General features: G+C 41.0%; 1 protein-coding gene across 1 annotated transcript in view; it reads right to left on the bottom strand.

Moving 5' to 3' along the window:
• Window positions 1-15,204, bottom strand: part of TAS1R1 (taste 1 receptor member 1) — a 117,507-nt gene that overhangs the window by 91,141 nt on the left and 11,162 nt on the right. Inside the window, exons 2-3 of the mRNA XM_086920071.1 lie at window positions 11,647-12,396; window positions 8,780-8,992 (exon numbers count right to left, since the gene is read on the bottom strand). Coding sequence (XP_086776197.1) covers window positions 8,780-8,992; window positions 11,647-12,396 — 963 coding nt within the window. The remainder of the gene's footprint in view (window positions 1-8,779; window positions 8,993-11,646; window positions 12,397-15,204) is intronic.

The raw sequence follows: 15,204 nt of genomic DNA, 5'->3' as shown, positions 1-15,204 counted from the left end.
CCAGACTGGACTACGGAAACGCCCTGCATCTTGGCGCGCCGAAGAAAGTGACAACAAAGCCGCCCGGATTCTTACTGACACCAAGAATCGCTGCTCGGCCAAACCGGCCATCAGAGCATTGCATTGGTCGCCTGTCTTGGAAAGAGTGCAGTTTAAGGCCCTCTGTCTAACCCACAAAATTCTCCACAGGAAAGCTCCCCCTATCCTTAAAGACCTCATCGTTCCTTATACCACCTCCAGAACCCTCCGATCTTCTAATATCCACCTAACCTTGCCACCCAGGATCAAGAGGTCGCGCTCCGGAGGCCGGCGTTTTTCATATAACGCTTCTAAACTGTGGAACTCACTCCCTCTTGACCGCCGTGCCCAACCCAACCTCCTGCCATTCTGTAAACTTCTAAAGACTTGGCTGTTCCCGTAACCTCCCTCTCCTGTTCTCGCCTGTTCTTCTGTCAGCGCTGGGACGCTTGTGGGCAGCCATGCGCTTTAGAAATCTTTTCACATTTAACATTTAACATTAACATTCTACTGACAGGGAACGAAGAGGCCTCCTCAGCCAAGGCGGGTGCGGTCCCCCATCCTCCGAGCACGGATAAGGAGCCCGAAAGGCCGATGCAGTAGCTGGCTTGCAAGGCGCTTGCCGAGAGTTCCTTAACTGTGAGTCGGCGAGTCTGCTTCCCGCACTGACAGAGGAGTCCGTTCACCTCCAACTGCTACTGTTACCACAGTAAAAAAAAAATGGCGGCCGCGCGGTTAAAAAAAAAAAATCTACTCATACACCATTTGGTACATCCGAGGGGCGCGCGCCTCACCACTTCCCTGCCTCCACCCAGATCTGGCTCGTTCAATAGAAAGCACGCGCGTTCGACTTTTACACTTGTGGTCCAGTGAGAGGCGGAAGGGGGGGCTCTCTTACGCCTCTTGTACAGACAGACTCTAGGGCTCGCATGCACTCAAAGGAGGTGGGGTTAAAGCAAAGCATTTTATAAAGTGTTAGAACTTAAAACACCTTGAAAGCTAGAATCATCGCTGAAGCACCACCATCTTTCTCCGAGGCGAGGCAGAAATGCCTCGGAGAAAGCATGGTCATTTTTCCGATTGAGGGGCGTGTTTACGTTCTCTCCTCTTCCCATTGGCTGGAAGGTAAAATTCCAGCCAATGGGAAGAGGAGGAAAAGTAAATAGAAAGAAGCTTAGAAAAACGCCCCCGAATCTGAAAAAGACGGGGCTTGAACCGAGTGACGCCCCTCTCCTCCAATGGCTGGCCTCCGTTTAGGAAGCCAGCCAATGGAGAAGAGGGGTGGGTACAAGCCCCCTTACTAAAAAACATTAAATCTTCGGAGCTCCGCCCTCACTGCTTACAGCAGTGCAACGGAGTCCTCGACCTAAAAAGGACATACATAAATATAGCAGCAAATCATACGACCCATCATTAAAAAATGTTATCCTTATAGCTAAAAAATACTTAAAAGGAGGATACGATTGAAAAGACATTTCAGAATAATACATCAAAATATCGTAGCACAATTCTGAATTTTTAAAATCTGCCATAAAAAAGAAACCATTGTACTATATACTTGAGGGTTATGCAATTGTTGTAGAAACAACACTGCCAGTCTGTACTGTCTAAGTTTAAGGCCTTCAAAAATGGGGAGGGGAGTACAAGATTTCTTCTAAGTATATCATAAAACGCAGAGAAAAACAGAAAATGTAAATTTGATTGGGGGGACACACCATTGCATGGGCTGGGGGGGAGGGGAGAGCCACCAGTGTATAACAATTGTCAGGGTAAACCACCAATAATGGCAGCAAATTAAAACGAAATCTGACTAAAACAATCCAGTGTTGTTCATTTTGAACTAAAGACTTTTAAAATTGTGGTCCCTCCTGAATTGAGACCAATTTATAAGCAGAAAACTGTTGGTTTAATTCTCTCCTCTTTCCATCTGTTTCTCTAGACCTTCTGCAGATACAATTGTTTCAACCAACGTTTGTCATAATCCCAGCAAGTTTCTGAGTCTGTAAAGAGATCAAGTAGTCCGATTTCTTCACAATCAGATTTAACATATGCTAACCATGGGATCTCTAGAGCATGGTCTAAGTTCATGCAGTCCTTTAAAATCAATGTATTTCAAACCATTTCATCACGTAACCAAATTAAATGCCAGAGTAAAAGGAGGGGGCAGCTTAATCCTATCCCTAATATTTGGCACATCCAATCATGGGGTCTATTAGGATGGCGGACGGACCAGAAAAGAAAACGCCATAAGGTAGGCAATCTGTATTGCCCAGTTTTTTTTTTTTCGGTAAGTGTCACACATTGTTTGCACGCCGCTAAGCTCTTTCATGCCCATTTCCTTTGCATCTTAGAACCGATTTCGATGGTTAAGCCGCTTCAAACTGATCCCGCCATGACATGGCTACACTTAAAGAATAAGGTACGCTTTCACCTTTTCAACTAGCTTTCGTCATTAGTGTAATGAATCGACCAATAAATGCAACCTTTAAAAACATTCATAAAATATTCATAAAATCTTTTCAGGCATCCCAGGTTGGCCACGGCATTTTTTCCAAAAGGACCTCTACAAGACCCTTTCTGAAACTCCGTTTGTTAACAAACTTGGTATGCAGCACAGAACGTTTCTATAGCTACTTGATGTTAAAAAGGAGCCCACACGCTCGCTTAAAGCTAAATAATGTTTTTGTATCTTACAGATACAAGATATGATGATAGACCAGCAACTTTATGCCTGGTCTTGAAACGCGTCGGCAGTGCTGGTTGGGAGATATAAATTACCACTGTCTAACAAATACTAGGACCGGCTGGTCCAGTATTTAAATATATACAAGTCATTGACCGACTTATACTTTTTCTTCCCAACCCTTAGTTTCTCTCATTGATTGTTTGCAATATTTGTTGTTTGTGATAAAATTTGCTTTATCATTTGTGTAAGAATTGTTTTGTCTAATGTTTGATGCGAGAACATTTTCTAATGTGTGATAATGGTTTCTAATATGTAAATAATGTTTGCCTTTAATGTTTGTAGCAAGTTTCTTTAGTCTTATAAATATCTGAATGTAATGTCTTTTCTTCTGCTATGAATTTTTTAGAAAATACAAAAAATATAAAATGATTGACACAAAATAATAGTTGTCTAGGGAAGTGACAATAAATTGGTTTCTTACCCTTTATCAAAAAATGTTTTGAGTAATTGTGGTTTGGGCACTGTGTGTTGTCTACTATTGATATAGGGTCTAGCCCTCACCACGTAAAGGACCCAACCCCCTTTTGTTCCCAATAAATAGAGCGGGTGCACACCCGCGAGGGTCTTTTGGACTCAATACAGTCCTCCTAACATTATACATTCATTTGATTGGAGGGACCTCTGTCTCTCCTTATAATGGCAGAAAAACACACTTTGTCTTTCACTGAGACGCATATCCAAAATCTGATAGCTTCATCTCCTTTTTCCTCAGTAGCTTTGAGTACTAGCGCAAAAGAGCAGAACGAATCTGATAAGCTGTTTCGACTACGTAAAAAACACGTGAGAACAGAACTACACGGCTATTTTCTCCTGAGGCACCTCAAGGGTGGCACTATCCCTTGGGGCCTTCAGGAGAAAAACGTACCGGTCATTTTTACAGAAGATACCGAGTATAAAAAAGGATTCAGCTACATCAATACCAAATGTAGCCCGGACCTTATGGTCCATACCATTGAGACGGCACAACGCCTATGCAATAAGGAAGCGCAAGAAATAGTGGAATTGACCAAGACCATTGAGACCAGCCAGGTGGTCACCGATGCTAAGTCCATTCTGGATAAAATAGAAAAAGATATCCAGACTTTTAGGGACAACACTATAATTGACAAAAACAACAGATACAAGCGCGACGTCGAGGCATTTAAAATAGAACAAGTATACCCGTTTCTACGAGAGGACTATTACTCACAATCAGACTCTCGCCAGGCCTTATCAACCTATCAGGGTAGATCCAGAAATAGATTCAGTGCCTTCTCAAGTACTTCTTCCTCTGATTCAACGGGGTCTGATAATAGAAATCAAAAGAAGGGAGTGTCTTTTTTAGACAAGGGCAAACAAACCAAACCCAGATACAAGATACCATGGGAAATGCGAACCCGGAGCAGCAACTACAAGTCATAGGTAACTGCACAACTGTAGTCAACTTGTCATCTAGAGTCTTGATTATGGAGGAGGAAACAGTACTTAACCTTGGCCTCAAATTTGTACCCAGTAGGAATACTGATTTCACCAAATTGAAAATGGAGGCAATAGAGTTTTGCCGTAAGTTTAGATTGAAGGCTTTTTTTGCCAATGTTCCATTAAGTCCAAGTGTAGAAACAACTGGTTTGAGGAACAAATCCACTTTTGTTCCGTACACCAATATTCCAAAACAGGTCCAAGCCTTCGAACAGGTATTACTATCCTCCATTACCAAGATGGAGAAAACTAAGAGCTTTACCAAACAAAATATGAGTAAACACCAGAGAGACATAATTGGTTCGCTTAAGAATGACACCTCAATAGTGATTAAACCGGCGGACAAGGGCGGGGCAATAGTCATTTGGCCCCGTCCTATGTACCTGACTGAGGGTGAGAAGCAAGTTAACAATACCATCTGGTACCGTGCACTAACAGAGGACCCCACAAAAGATATTCAGGGACAAATTGCGAGAGTCTTGGACTCCGGCAAAGAAAGTGGTTTCCTGGGCAACAAAGAGTATGATTATCTCTCAAAGAAGTGCCCTAGGATTCCTGTCCTCTATCTTCTTCCGAAGATACATAAGAGTCTGACTGAGCCCCCCGGACGTCCCATCGTGTCGGGCTGCGATTCCTGTCTAGAGCCGATTGCGCAATATGTTGATTTCTTTCTAAAGCCGATCCTGTGTCAGGTCAAATCTTATCTGCGTGATACAACCGATTTTTTAAATAAAGTTGAAGGTACCAGCTTTGATCACAATCGCAAATCATGGTTACAATGGACGTTACGTCCTTATATACCCAAATCCTCCAGGAAGAAGCCTTAGAGGTCATGCAGCTATATCTGGACATGAGAGAAAGACCACATCGGGTTCCGACTGCCTTCATTTTAGAATTGGCAGCAATAGCACTGAAGAGAAACTATTTCACCTTCAACGGCCAGTTCTACATGCAAGTGAAGGGCACCGCCATGGGATGTCCTTATGCCCCAGAAATGGCGGTGCTCTTCATGGCGCAGTATGAAGAAAGGTTCGTGGACATGAACAACCCATTTAAACACCAAATACTACAGTGGTACAGGTACATAGACGATGTCTGGCTCCTGTGGCAGGAGAACCAGACTGACCTAATGGCCTTTCACGGATGGCTAAATACGCGGCATAGAGACATAAAATTCTCGATCGAAAATAGCCCTAGTCGAATGACCTTTTTGGATATTGAAATAAGGTGTGTGGACGGACGGTTGGTCACATCATTGTTCAAAAAAGACACCGACAGAAACACGATTTTACACCACAGGAGTGCACACCCCCGTAGTCTAAAAGCTAATCTACCCTATGGGCAATTATTAGGAATAAGACGAAACTGCTCTGAAATGCAAGAATATGAGCGGCATGGCCAAGCGTTTTGCAGTGATATGCAAGATCGTGGTTATCCACGTAAGCTTCTTAAACACTCTCTCAAGCGCGCTAAATATACGCCTAGAGAATGTTTGCTACAAACTAAACAGCGCACGACTTTGGAGAAACAGAATATGTAAATTTGATTGGGGGGACACACCATTGCATGGGCTGGGGGGGAGGGGAGAGCCACCAGTGTATAACAATTGTCAGGGTAAACCACCAATAATGGCAGCAAATTAAAACGAAATCTGACTAAAACAAACCAGTGTTGTTCATTTTAAACTAAAGACTGTTAAAATTGTGGTCCCTCCTGAATTGAGACCAATTTATAAGCATTAAACAGTTGGTTTAATTCTCTCCTCGTCTCATCTGTTTCTCTAGGCCTTCTGCAGATACAATTGTTTCAACCAACGTTTGTCATAATCCCAGCAAGTTTCTGAGTCTGTAAAGAGATCAAGTAGTCCGATTTCTTCACAATCAGGTTTAACATATGCTTACCATGGGATCTCTAGAGCATGGTCTAAGTTCATGCAGTCCTTTAAAATCAATGAATTTCAAACCGTTTCATCAAGTAACCAAATCAAATGCCAGAGTAAAAGGCGGGGGCAGCTTAATCTTATCCCTAATATTTGGCACATCCAATCATGGGGCCTATTGAGATGGCGGACGGACCAGCGTCCGTCCGCCACCCTCGAGGTGGAGGGACCGTCCTCAGGGGCAGCGGCGGTCCCTCCGTGCGAATTAGGATGTGACCGCCACCCTGGCGGTCACATCCTGCATATTTGCCATCGCGGCGGGTGCTGCTTTAAGCAGCACCCGCCGCAAGGTTAAATATGCATGCTTTCCATTTGCCTGCACAAAACGGCAGGCACCGTGCGCTGCCTGTCGCTTTGTACATGCAAATGCTGGGGGGTACTATAGGTACCCCCCATGTGCACCCCCCACCCACGACACCCTGGGGGCCCACAAGGGCCCCCCAGAAGCTATTGTCCACATGCTTTTCCACAGCGGTAAATCCGCCACGGAAAAGCATGTTTTCAAACCCATTGTAATTTAGCTGGACCAAATTGCAGCCAACACCCCGCGGATCAGCGGCGGACGGACCTGCCGTCCGCCGCTGATCCCACCGCCATCATAATCTGGCGGTGGGTGTTTTGAAGGTCCGCCGCGGTCTCCGCATCCTTCGGGCCGGCGGTGGCTTCCACCGGCCTGGAGGATGCGGAATCACCGCAATCATAATCAACCACATAGTTGGAGCAGCTGGGTGGGACGGCTTATACGTTTTTCAAAAATACTTTTTCCACCCACTGGGCACCTTCTGAATTCACCATGCCCAAGATGCCAGTGGCATAAGTTGTCATTGCCACACATCTGCCGGCATGAACAATCAACTGTTCTTTCACAGGTTTGGCTCCAAGTTGTTTAGAAAATCTATGTAGGCCATTAACGGATTTCTCCAGCAGTGATATCCTACTTGATAACATTAATTTCCATGTATAGTTGCTAACAAAAAGAACTCCCAGGTTGGAGAATGATGGAACCTCACTTATTTTAAACTTATTAATGATAAAAGGCAGGTTTTTCCTCACTGGGCCCCACGGGACGTAATACATGTTTTTGACTCCTTGACTTTCAGGTCCCTGTCATGCATAAATGATATGTAATCATCAATAAGCTCTTGCAGCCCTCTCTCCCATCTAGCAATCAAACAATGCTTTATCGGCGTAGAGTAGAACGGGGAGAGGGCTGGAACCAACATATGCAGTGTCCCTCTCGTTTATCATTAAAGGCTGTCCCCACTTGATTTGTACACAGGGAGAATAGAAAGGTAGCTAATATGCACCCCTGTCTAACCCCTCTTTTAATGTTGAAGCTATCGGTGCATTCGCCATTTCTACCAAATCGAAAGCAGGTAATAGAATTATTGTACAATTGTCTAATGTCTATGCCCAGCTCTTTCATAATACCAAAAATGCAGTCAAAGTCCATTAATGAGAGGAAGATTGAGCCCTTTTTTGCCAAAGTATAATTTCCTATCAGGAGCTCAGGTACAGGCATTGATCAACAGTGCCCATCCCCTTTTTATAACCATCCTGAGTGTTTGAAAGGATATTACTTGTGTTCACCAAGTCCTTCAATCTATGTAGTATTATGCGCTTCATGATAAATTGTCATTTAGAATAGAGGTAATACTGCACCATAACTAGTAGACTCATGCTACTTGGCGCATGATCCCAAGAGGATCATTAATCAATGTACTGTTGAGAACAGGAAAAAGCATTTCAAGGGTTTGTCAGTTTCCATGCTGTAAGATCTGGATATGCACAGGATGATTTTATTGTTGTCAGTAGTCACTGCTGTGCGGGAGGAAGGGCGTGACGGGGGTGGGGGTATGGGAAAAAACAAAGAAAGGGGAAAAAAACGTACCTGACGCAGGCCCGCCGCTCTTCTTCTCCGAGTCCTCACTGCAGCACAGGCTTCCTGCAACCAATCCTGATGCTGCTCTCATGTTTGAAAGTAGCATCAGGATTGGCCTGAGTGCTGTGAATTTGTGCTCCCAGAGAGACTGGGAGCCTGTGCTTTGCTGTCTCTAACACAGCAACGCTGCTGAGTTGAGAACAGCTCAGTGTCCATGTCAGTTTAGCCGGCCTGAGATGGCCTCCCATACCGACATGTGCACTGATAGCAGTGCCCACCCCTTCCTCTCCTGACTGCCCCATGATGGCCCTGCCCCCAGACTAGAACTTGAAAAATAAATCGGCAATAAACCTGTGTTTTTATCATTTTATTTTGCAAGATTTTAGGCTTTTGGTGGTGCGGGTGATGCTCCTACGCCATAGTGGAAGAGACTCCACTGATTGTTGCCCTATGAAGAAGGTTGGTAAAAAAGAACAAAGCTTTTTAGTCTGGGAAAGCCTATTAGCACAATGAACAAACTGTAATTTTTAAATTCATCAGTAATAAAATTTCGTTTAAGATGGATTAATTCATTGCACAGTCAAGGGGATAAATGGAAAAGTGGGAACGAATATCTCAAGAATCCCTAGTGCAAACTGATTTGGATATCTGATTTTGCCTCCAGTTTCTTTTAGCTTTCATAACTGATGCAATTTCATCAACAGTTCTAAAAATTATTTCACAGATATGAGTTTACCGTGTTGTCCTTTGTATGCCATTTCAGCTCATCTATGTTGATAGATAATGTTGATGTACGTTGACTATAGGATCCGATCACACAAACAGACACATTCTTCTCAATCAAGTTCCACATAACAATATCATAGCCGGTAAGTGGTTCTCCTTTCTCATCAAATGATATTGACTGGTTGTGCACTGTAAAGGAGACTTTTTTAATTTTTTCCAAAAGCTAAAAAAGAAAAAAATAGGTCAATATTTCAATTTCTATTGCAGATTTCAGTAACTCACACTGCATCGTGGCTTTCTTCCTGCATCCAAGCTTGCTGAAATTAGTGGGTTGCTATCTGCAATAAATCCTATTACCAGTTCTTTAAGGGTCTTGAATACACCATTTTCTTGGAGTCTGTGATTTTGTGTTGGGAAGATAGGGGGAATTATTTTCCACACCCAGAATATTCTGATACTCCGGGAAGCTGTATTTACAGGGTGAGGTAAATTATTTCTTAAAAATGAGGAATTACTTGCAGAACTTAACTGCATTCTCCCAGCTGGTAATTTTGACCTTGCGAAAATTTACAAACGAGAAACACTGTGGTGCCTTAATGACTGAAAATGTCTGAATACCTATCCTTACACAAACGGATATGTCACCGCATATGTCAAAATCGGAGTCATAACATATGCTATAAATTGCTTAGGATTTTTGCATTCTTTAGAGAGTCTAAAAACCTTACTTATCTTTATTGTAAAAATGTTATTAAAGCTTTAATGAAAACATTAGTAAAACTTGAAAAGTGAATGACATAAACAAGATATGCCTGAGCTGCACAGCCCAACTTTCCATACATGTGTAACTATCACACGTCTACCAGATACCAACACTTGCTCCCAGCAACATCAATCAATGTTTCTTCACTTAATGCACTTATACCAAACATAAAAAGTGAGTTTCAATATATTTTGAGTAGGACAGTTTCTCCTAAAGTACACACCATGTTTCTGTTTTCAGCCTTGAGAAAGCCCTCATCTCACAATGGCGCAACGGGTGAAATATGTATAAACTAAAACAATCTTAACTCTTGTTCCAAATAATTCAATGACATATCCTGCTGTTATTTTCATGTGTGAGGAAGAACAACTAGAATTAAAATAAAATAATTTCAAACAAAAATATATCTTCCTTGTAAATCTATCTGCCTCAACATGAAATGGATATATCTTCTATTCATTGGCGATATGTAGCCCAAGTCTTTCAAGATTAAATAGCTGGGTAGACAAGCTGGGCGAACCTTTCAAAACACAAGGTAGGACCTCCCAAATAAACATATCTGATAATAAGTTCCTGCATGGCCCTTGAGAAAATGTAAATCTGCTTAGGTGCCTTTATCTCCTACACTGGTATAAGATTGTCTGTAGCCAATTTGTTGATGAAATTTTAGTCTCTTCTAGCATGAGCACAATTACACAACTTAACATTATATATGTTTTTATTCTGTAAACTACAAATATAAATATATTCTGAATCTTTCCCACTTAATCTTTCCTAAAGTTATTCCTCTTTTTGCTACTTCTGTTCCTACAGTTCTATTTATCATACCATATCTCACACCCTCTTCCATCATTCATGTTTACATATAGTATCTTACAACTTGCACTTCTTCTTATGGTCTTTATTGATGCATCATTACAATCTACTGAATGTTCATCTTCTAACACTAATATTTTCAAATTTAGTCTTTGCCATTCCTAGTTTAATGTTGCATTAATATTTAGGTTCATGTTCTTTGTAGGAGAGCTTATATCGATTTGTAAGTTAGGTGTAAAGCACACTGATACCTGTTCGGTCTGCTGCAGTATATAAAAATGCAAAAAATAATGATAAATAAATATATTATAGCACTTTGTGTAAGATCTCATCCCCAGGACTTGCAAGGGCCTTCTATTGTTAGTGTATGGAGGTTGGTGCCTTGTATTAACTGCCTTACCTAACCTATATGCAAATAAAGGCCTGTTTTGTGTATACTTCTGACTGGACATTGATCTTATTGTGTGATTATTGACTCAGATTCTCTATATGGGTTCCATATCTATAGCCATATCCAAAAGTAAAGATTTTCTGTTCTATCAAAGTATGCCTTAAGCCTTGGCTACCTAACTGGGAATCAATAGTATGCTAGGCCCTGTGCCACCAGTGACGATACCTAAAATATCAAACTAAATTTAGAAAATGTAGAGAAGTGGAACATAAGTCTACACTTGGGATATATACCAAGATGGTTACCCTTAGGGCAAGCTGAAAGATACTTCATCAGAATGTAGTTTTGTCATTTAAAAAAAGATACCACCGTACATGACATGTACCACATACAACTTGAAACTAGAGGTAAAGTGATTTTAGGTCATGTATTTAACATAACTATGTATGAATGGTACTCAACTATCTATGGCGTGAAAATGTGCTCAAAGTAAATTGGTGAGTGATCTGGACCTCTGCCTATGGGGTCTACAACAAAGCTAACTTGAAACCTCACATCAGACAAAAAGAATACCTTAAAAAACACAGTCAATTTAAAACACAAATGACATTAACCATGTAAATCCTTATAAAAAAGCACACATTGACAGTTATAATGCAAGAAAATATTGCATATTCAGGTACTCTTGCATCTATGTACAGCTACTTTCTATTTGCATAATTCAGAAAATAAATAATAGGCATTTCCTAGTGTCATTGTTGTTTTAATTGAACTGTAGGTTAATTTTCGAAATCACTGCTATAAAGTGAAATAGTATTACTCATTTTGTAAATTCTATGCCACTATCAAATTTAATTGAATTATCCTGGTAAAATAGTTAAATAGATAGTCTGGAGATTCTGCTCACCTGCCAGGGATAAACGGTGTCCTTACTGCAGTTTCCTGTGCTACAGTTCAGCAGGTTGTGGAGGCCATGGGCCACAGCATAGACTGCGGAGTAAACGTTGAAGGCAGCACGGAAATCGGACACACTGGGTTTGGGGATAGTCTCTGTAGTGAACCTCTGGCATTCCTCACAGACCTGGTTGCAGCCCCCACCAAGTGGTGCGTTTTGTGCCTTTGCAGAGTTTACATAGGAAGCCTCAAACTCCTTCAGCGGGAGATTCACACTCTCCTTCACAGACACCCCTATCACAGAGCCGATGCTTTGAATATTTGGGATGTCAGTGATTAGGCTTGATCCTGACCAGTCTTCTGTGGCTAGCCACACTTTGTCTGTGATATTTTCCCAAATGGCTACCCGAAAGAATCCTCTGGCGAGCCGCTTGGTAGAGTAGACCACTACAACCTGAACCCGGGTCTGGTTAATTTGTCTAAGCATATGTTGCACAGCTGATCCATTGACGTTGACATTTTCAGGAATGACCCCTTGGTAAGCCACACAGACGCTGCGATTGACAGCCTGGCCATATAAGCTCTGTAAGCCCTGCCGACCGTAATCATTGTCACTTGCAACAACTGCAATCCAGGTCCAGTTAAACTTGATGAGTAGGTGCAGCAGCACGCTCACTTGGAGATCATCGCTTGGGATGGTTCGGAGAAAAGATGGATAGAAATTCTTTAGCGCTAATTTGACGCTTGTCGATTCATAACCAATCTGGAGAAGTCAACAACACACGCAAGTTAAAACATCTGCTAGAAAATGATTAAATCCCAAGTTGATATTTATCTTATGAACCATCAATAAGAGCATCACACCTAACTGTAAACTATTTCTATTTTCTTTATATTTTACGCAAACCATGGCTGCCAAACTAGAGACACTACTATGCATAGAACACTTACAACATATGCTCCACACAACGAAAAAAGGAGTCCTCAGACAAAGGTATACGAAGGCTTCGATTTCTAGTGGCTCAGAAGTGGATGGGGCATTTACTGCATCCTGTAAGTATCATTACCTCAGGTTAGGTATTTACCAGGTTTAGCAAATAAATCCTATGTAGTTCTTCACTTGAAAAAGGGGCATAACATGTTGAATCAATAATTAAACCAACGAGTGCTTAGAGCTCTCCCTCTTTTCATGCCTGTACCGATGATACCCTACTACAAGTTTCATCTGTCAGGGGAAGATATCGGAGTGAGGGAATTGTTTCATATTTCAGAATTTTGAACCCTGTGCAAACTAATTTGTACAGGGATGGGAATTTATCCATTAGATTGTACTATAGGTCATAGTCAAAATGCATCTCATTTGTCACAAAAGGAAACAATGACAAACAGTGCTAAAACACATAGCATAGACATACGAAAAAAAGAACTAGGCATACAACTCCAAAAAAAAAACACTACACTATTCATGAAAGCTTCACTGGCTGATCTCATTCTTTATCCCTGGGAACTCTATGCTAAAATCCAATGTACTGAATTACTACTCCTCTGTATAGTTTATTACAATGCAATCTGCATGTACCAGACTTTTTCTTCTCCAATTTCAAAATGTTAATAAAAAGAATGTTTCTTAAAAATGTAAAGTATAACTTTCTGCACGCTAATGCAGAGTTCTGACACACTCTCTCACAGATGCTTGAACAATCTATACTCTCTTGCACACTTTAGTTCCTCCTCTCTCTTCCTTGTGCCAGTCCTTACTAATGAGGGTCTAGCTTCTGATGAAGCACTGGGCTTTACAAAGTAATCTCTTAGTCAAGTTGTCAAAGATGTTTCCCTATTGGCCACATGGACCTTGTCAGCTGACGTGAAGCATTGAAAGGGAAAGGGAAAAAACATCAATACATTTTAACTTGAGCTGATGTGACTCCACACTAAGGACCAGGAATCATAGCAATATAGTTAGAGGGTTTTATTTCAGATTACCAACCAGTCCAGTACATATGCCTAAAAGTAAGCCCAATAAAGCAAGAGTACAATAGGTAAGCTGAAATATCTCAGGATGTTGAGGCACAACAGAAAGACATATCAAATTGCGATACTCACAATTTTATAGACACAGATTAAAACAAACAAGTGTTCCTTAAAGAAACTTCCCTCTCTCATCTAAAGATAAATCAAATATAGGGTCATCTATCAAGGATCTCTAGATCAGTCGCATTGAAGGTATCTGCATATTCAGACCTCAGTAGAAGCCTTAGAAAAAGGAATAGGTGTTTAGCATAAAGCTTCACATTTGCAAGAATAGGAAAGCAGAAAGGTCTGCATCTCTCAAAGTCTAAAGGGAATTTGTGGTGACTCTGTGTGAACACCAATGTAAAGGTAACATGAGATTCAGAAACATCCTTATCTCCTTCACACAACCAAGTCACAACTTTCGTGCTTCTGCAACATTACTTTTATTTCCCAACACATCCAACTGAGACTGTGGTTCTGAACCTTGAACATCTTGCCATCCTGGTACATGATGAACAAAAGGCCTCTTTCAACTGTTATTTCTCCACCTTCGCTGCCAAGTTTTTCCTTCTCTATTGGCAGTCTAATACATACAATACATTTTCTCTAGCTAACAAAAGCCAGAAAATAAACCTGCAAGAAAAAGAAAAAAAATGCTGACAAAGCAAAATGCGTTTCAATTGAGGCCTGTAGTTAAGCTAATTTTAGTTAAGCATTTTAATCTACATTTAGAATATATGGTTATACATATGCACATGCATCTTGAAAAATAAATGTAAAACATGAGTAAAAGAGTGCATGTTTATACATGACTTGAAGTGTAAGTGTAAAATGTGAATAAAGAATACATGCTTTCCTGTTTAAACTGAACAACAGTGCACACGCACACAAATCTCTAGTCTCTACAGTGAATACATTATTATTATTATTAATATTAATAATAATAATAATAATAATACAATCTTTATTTGGCAAAAAGAAATACCATAAAAGATACAATATATCAAAAGGAAAAAGGTTACAGGTACAGACTTTAAAAACAGTTCATTAATCTGGGTTCTACATAATACAACTTCAACCAGTAAGTAAGGAGTTTACACATCACATAAGACCTATCCCTCACCCCTCTAATTCATCTTCAAGCTTGGTTTGGGCCTGTAACACACCATGATTAAAAAGTTACAAATAAAAAGCAAAAACATTTTAAAAAACAGTATACATGAATGGCAAGCAGGAAATCAATGGACTTCCGCTGCCCCTTGTGATCCTTAATTTATATACAGCCCTTAAAAGGTTAGTGATACAAAAAATTGTAAAAACATCTGGGGCCAATTTTAAAAATTACAAGGCCACACACACGTGTCTAAATCTGGCTTTCTCTAAAATACCCTTCAGAAAAAGACTTCTGGGGTGTGAATAGAATGGGCATAATAGGACGAAATGAAGGGTGTCCTGTGGAGACCTGTGGTCGCAGCCACAGGGCCCCTTCATTTCTATTGACAATGGAAACCCTGCCGGCTCTACCAGTACATGATGCAAAAGGTTTAGCTTGAACCGT

Source organism: Lissotriton vulgaris, chromosome 5 (assembly GCF_964263255.1).
Source record: "Lissotriton vulgaris chromosome 5, aLisVul1.2, whole genome shotgun sequence".
In the NCBI taxonomy this organism is placed as follows: domain Eukaryota; kingdom Metazoa; phylum Chordata; class Amphibia; order Caudata; family Salamandridae; genus Lissotriton; species Lissotriton vulgaris.
The sequence above is the reverse complement of the archived record's forward strand: the minus strand, read 5'-3'. Positions and strand labels throughout refer to the sequence as shown.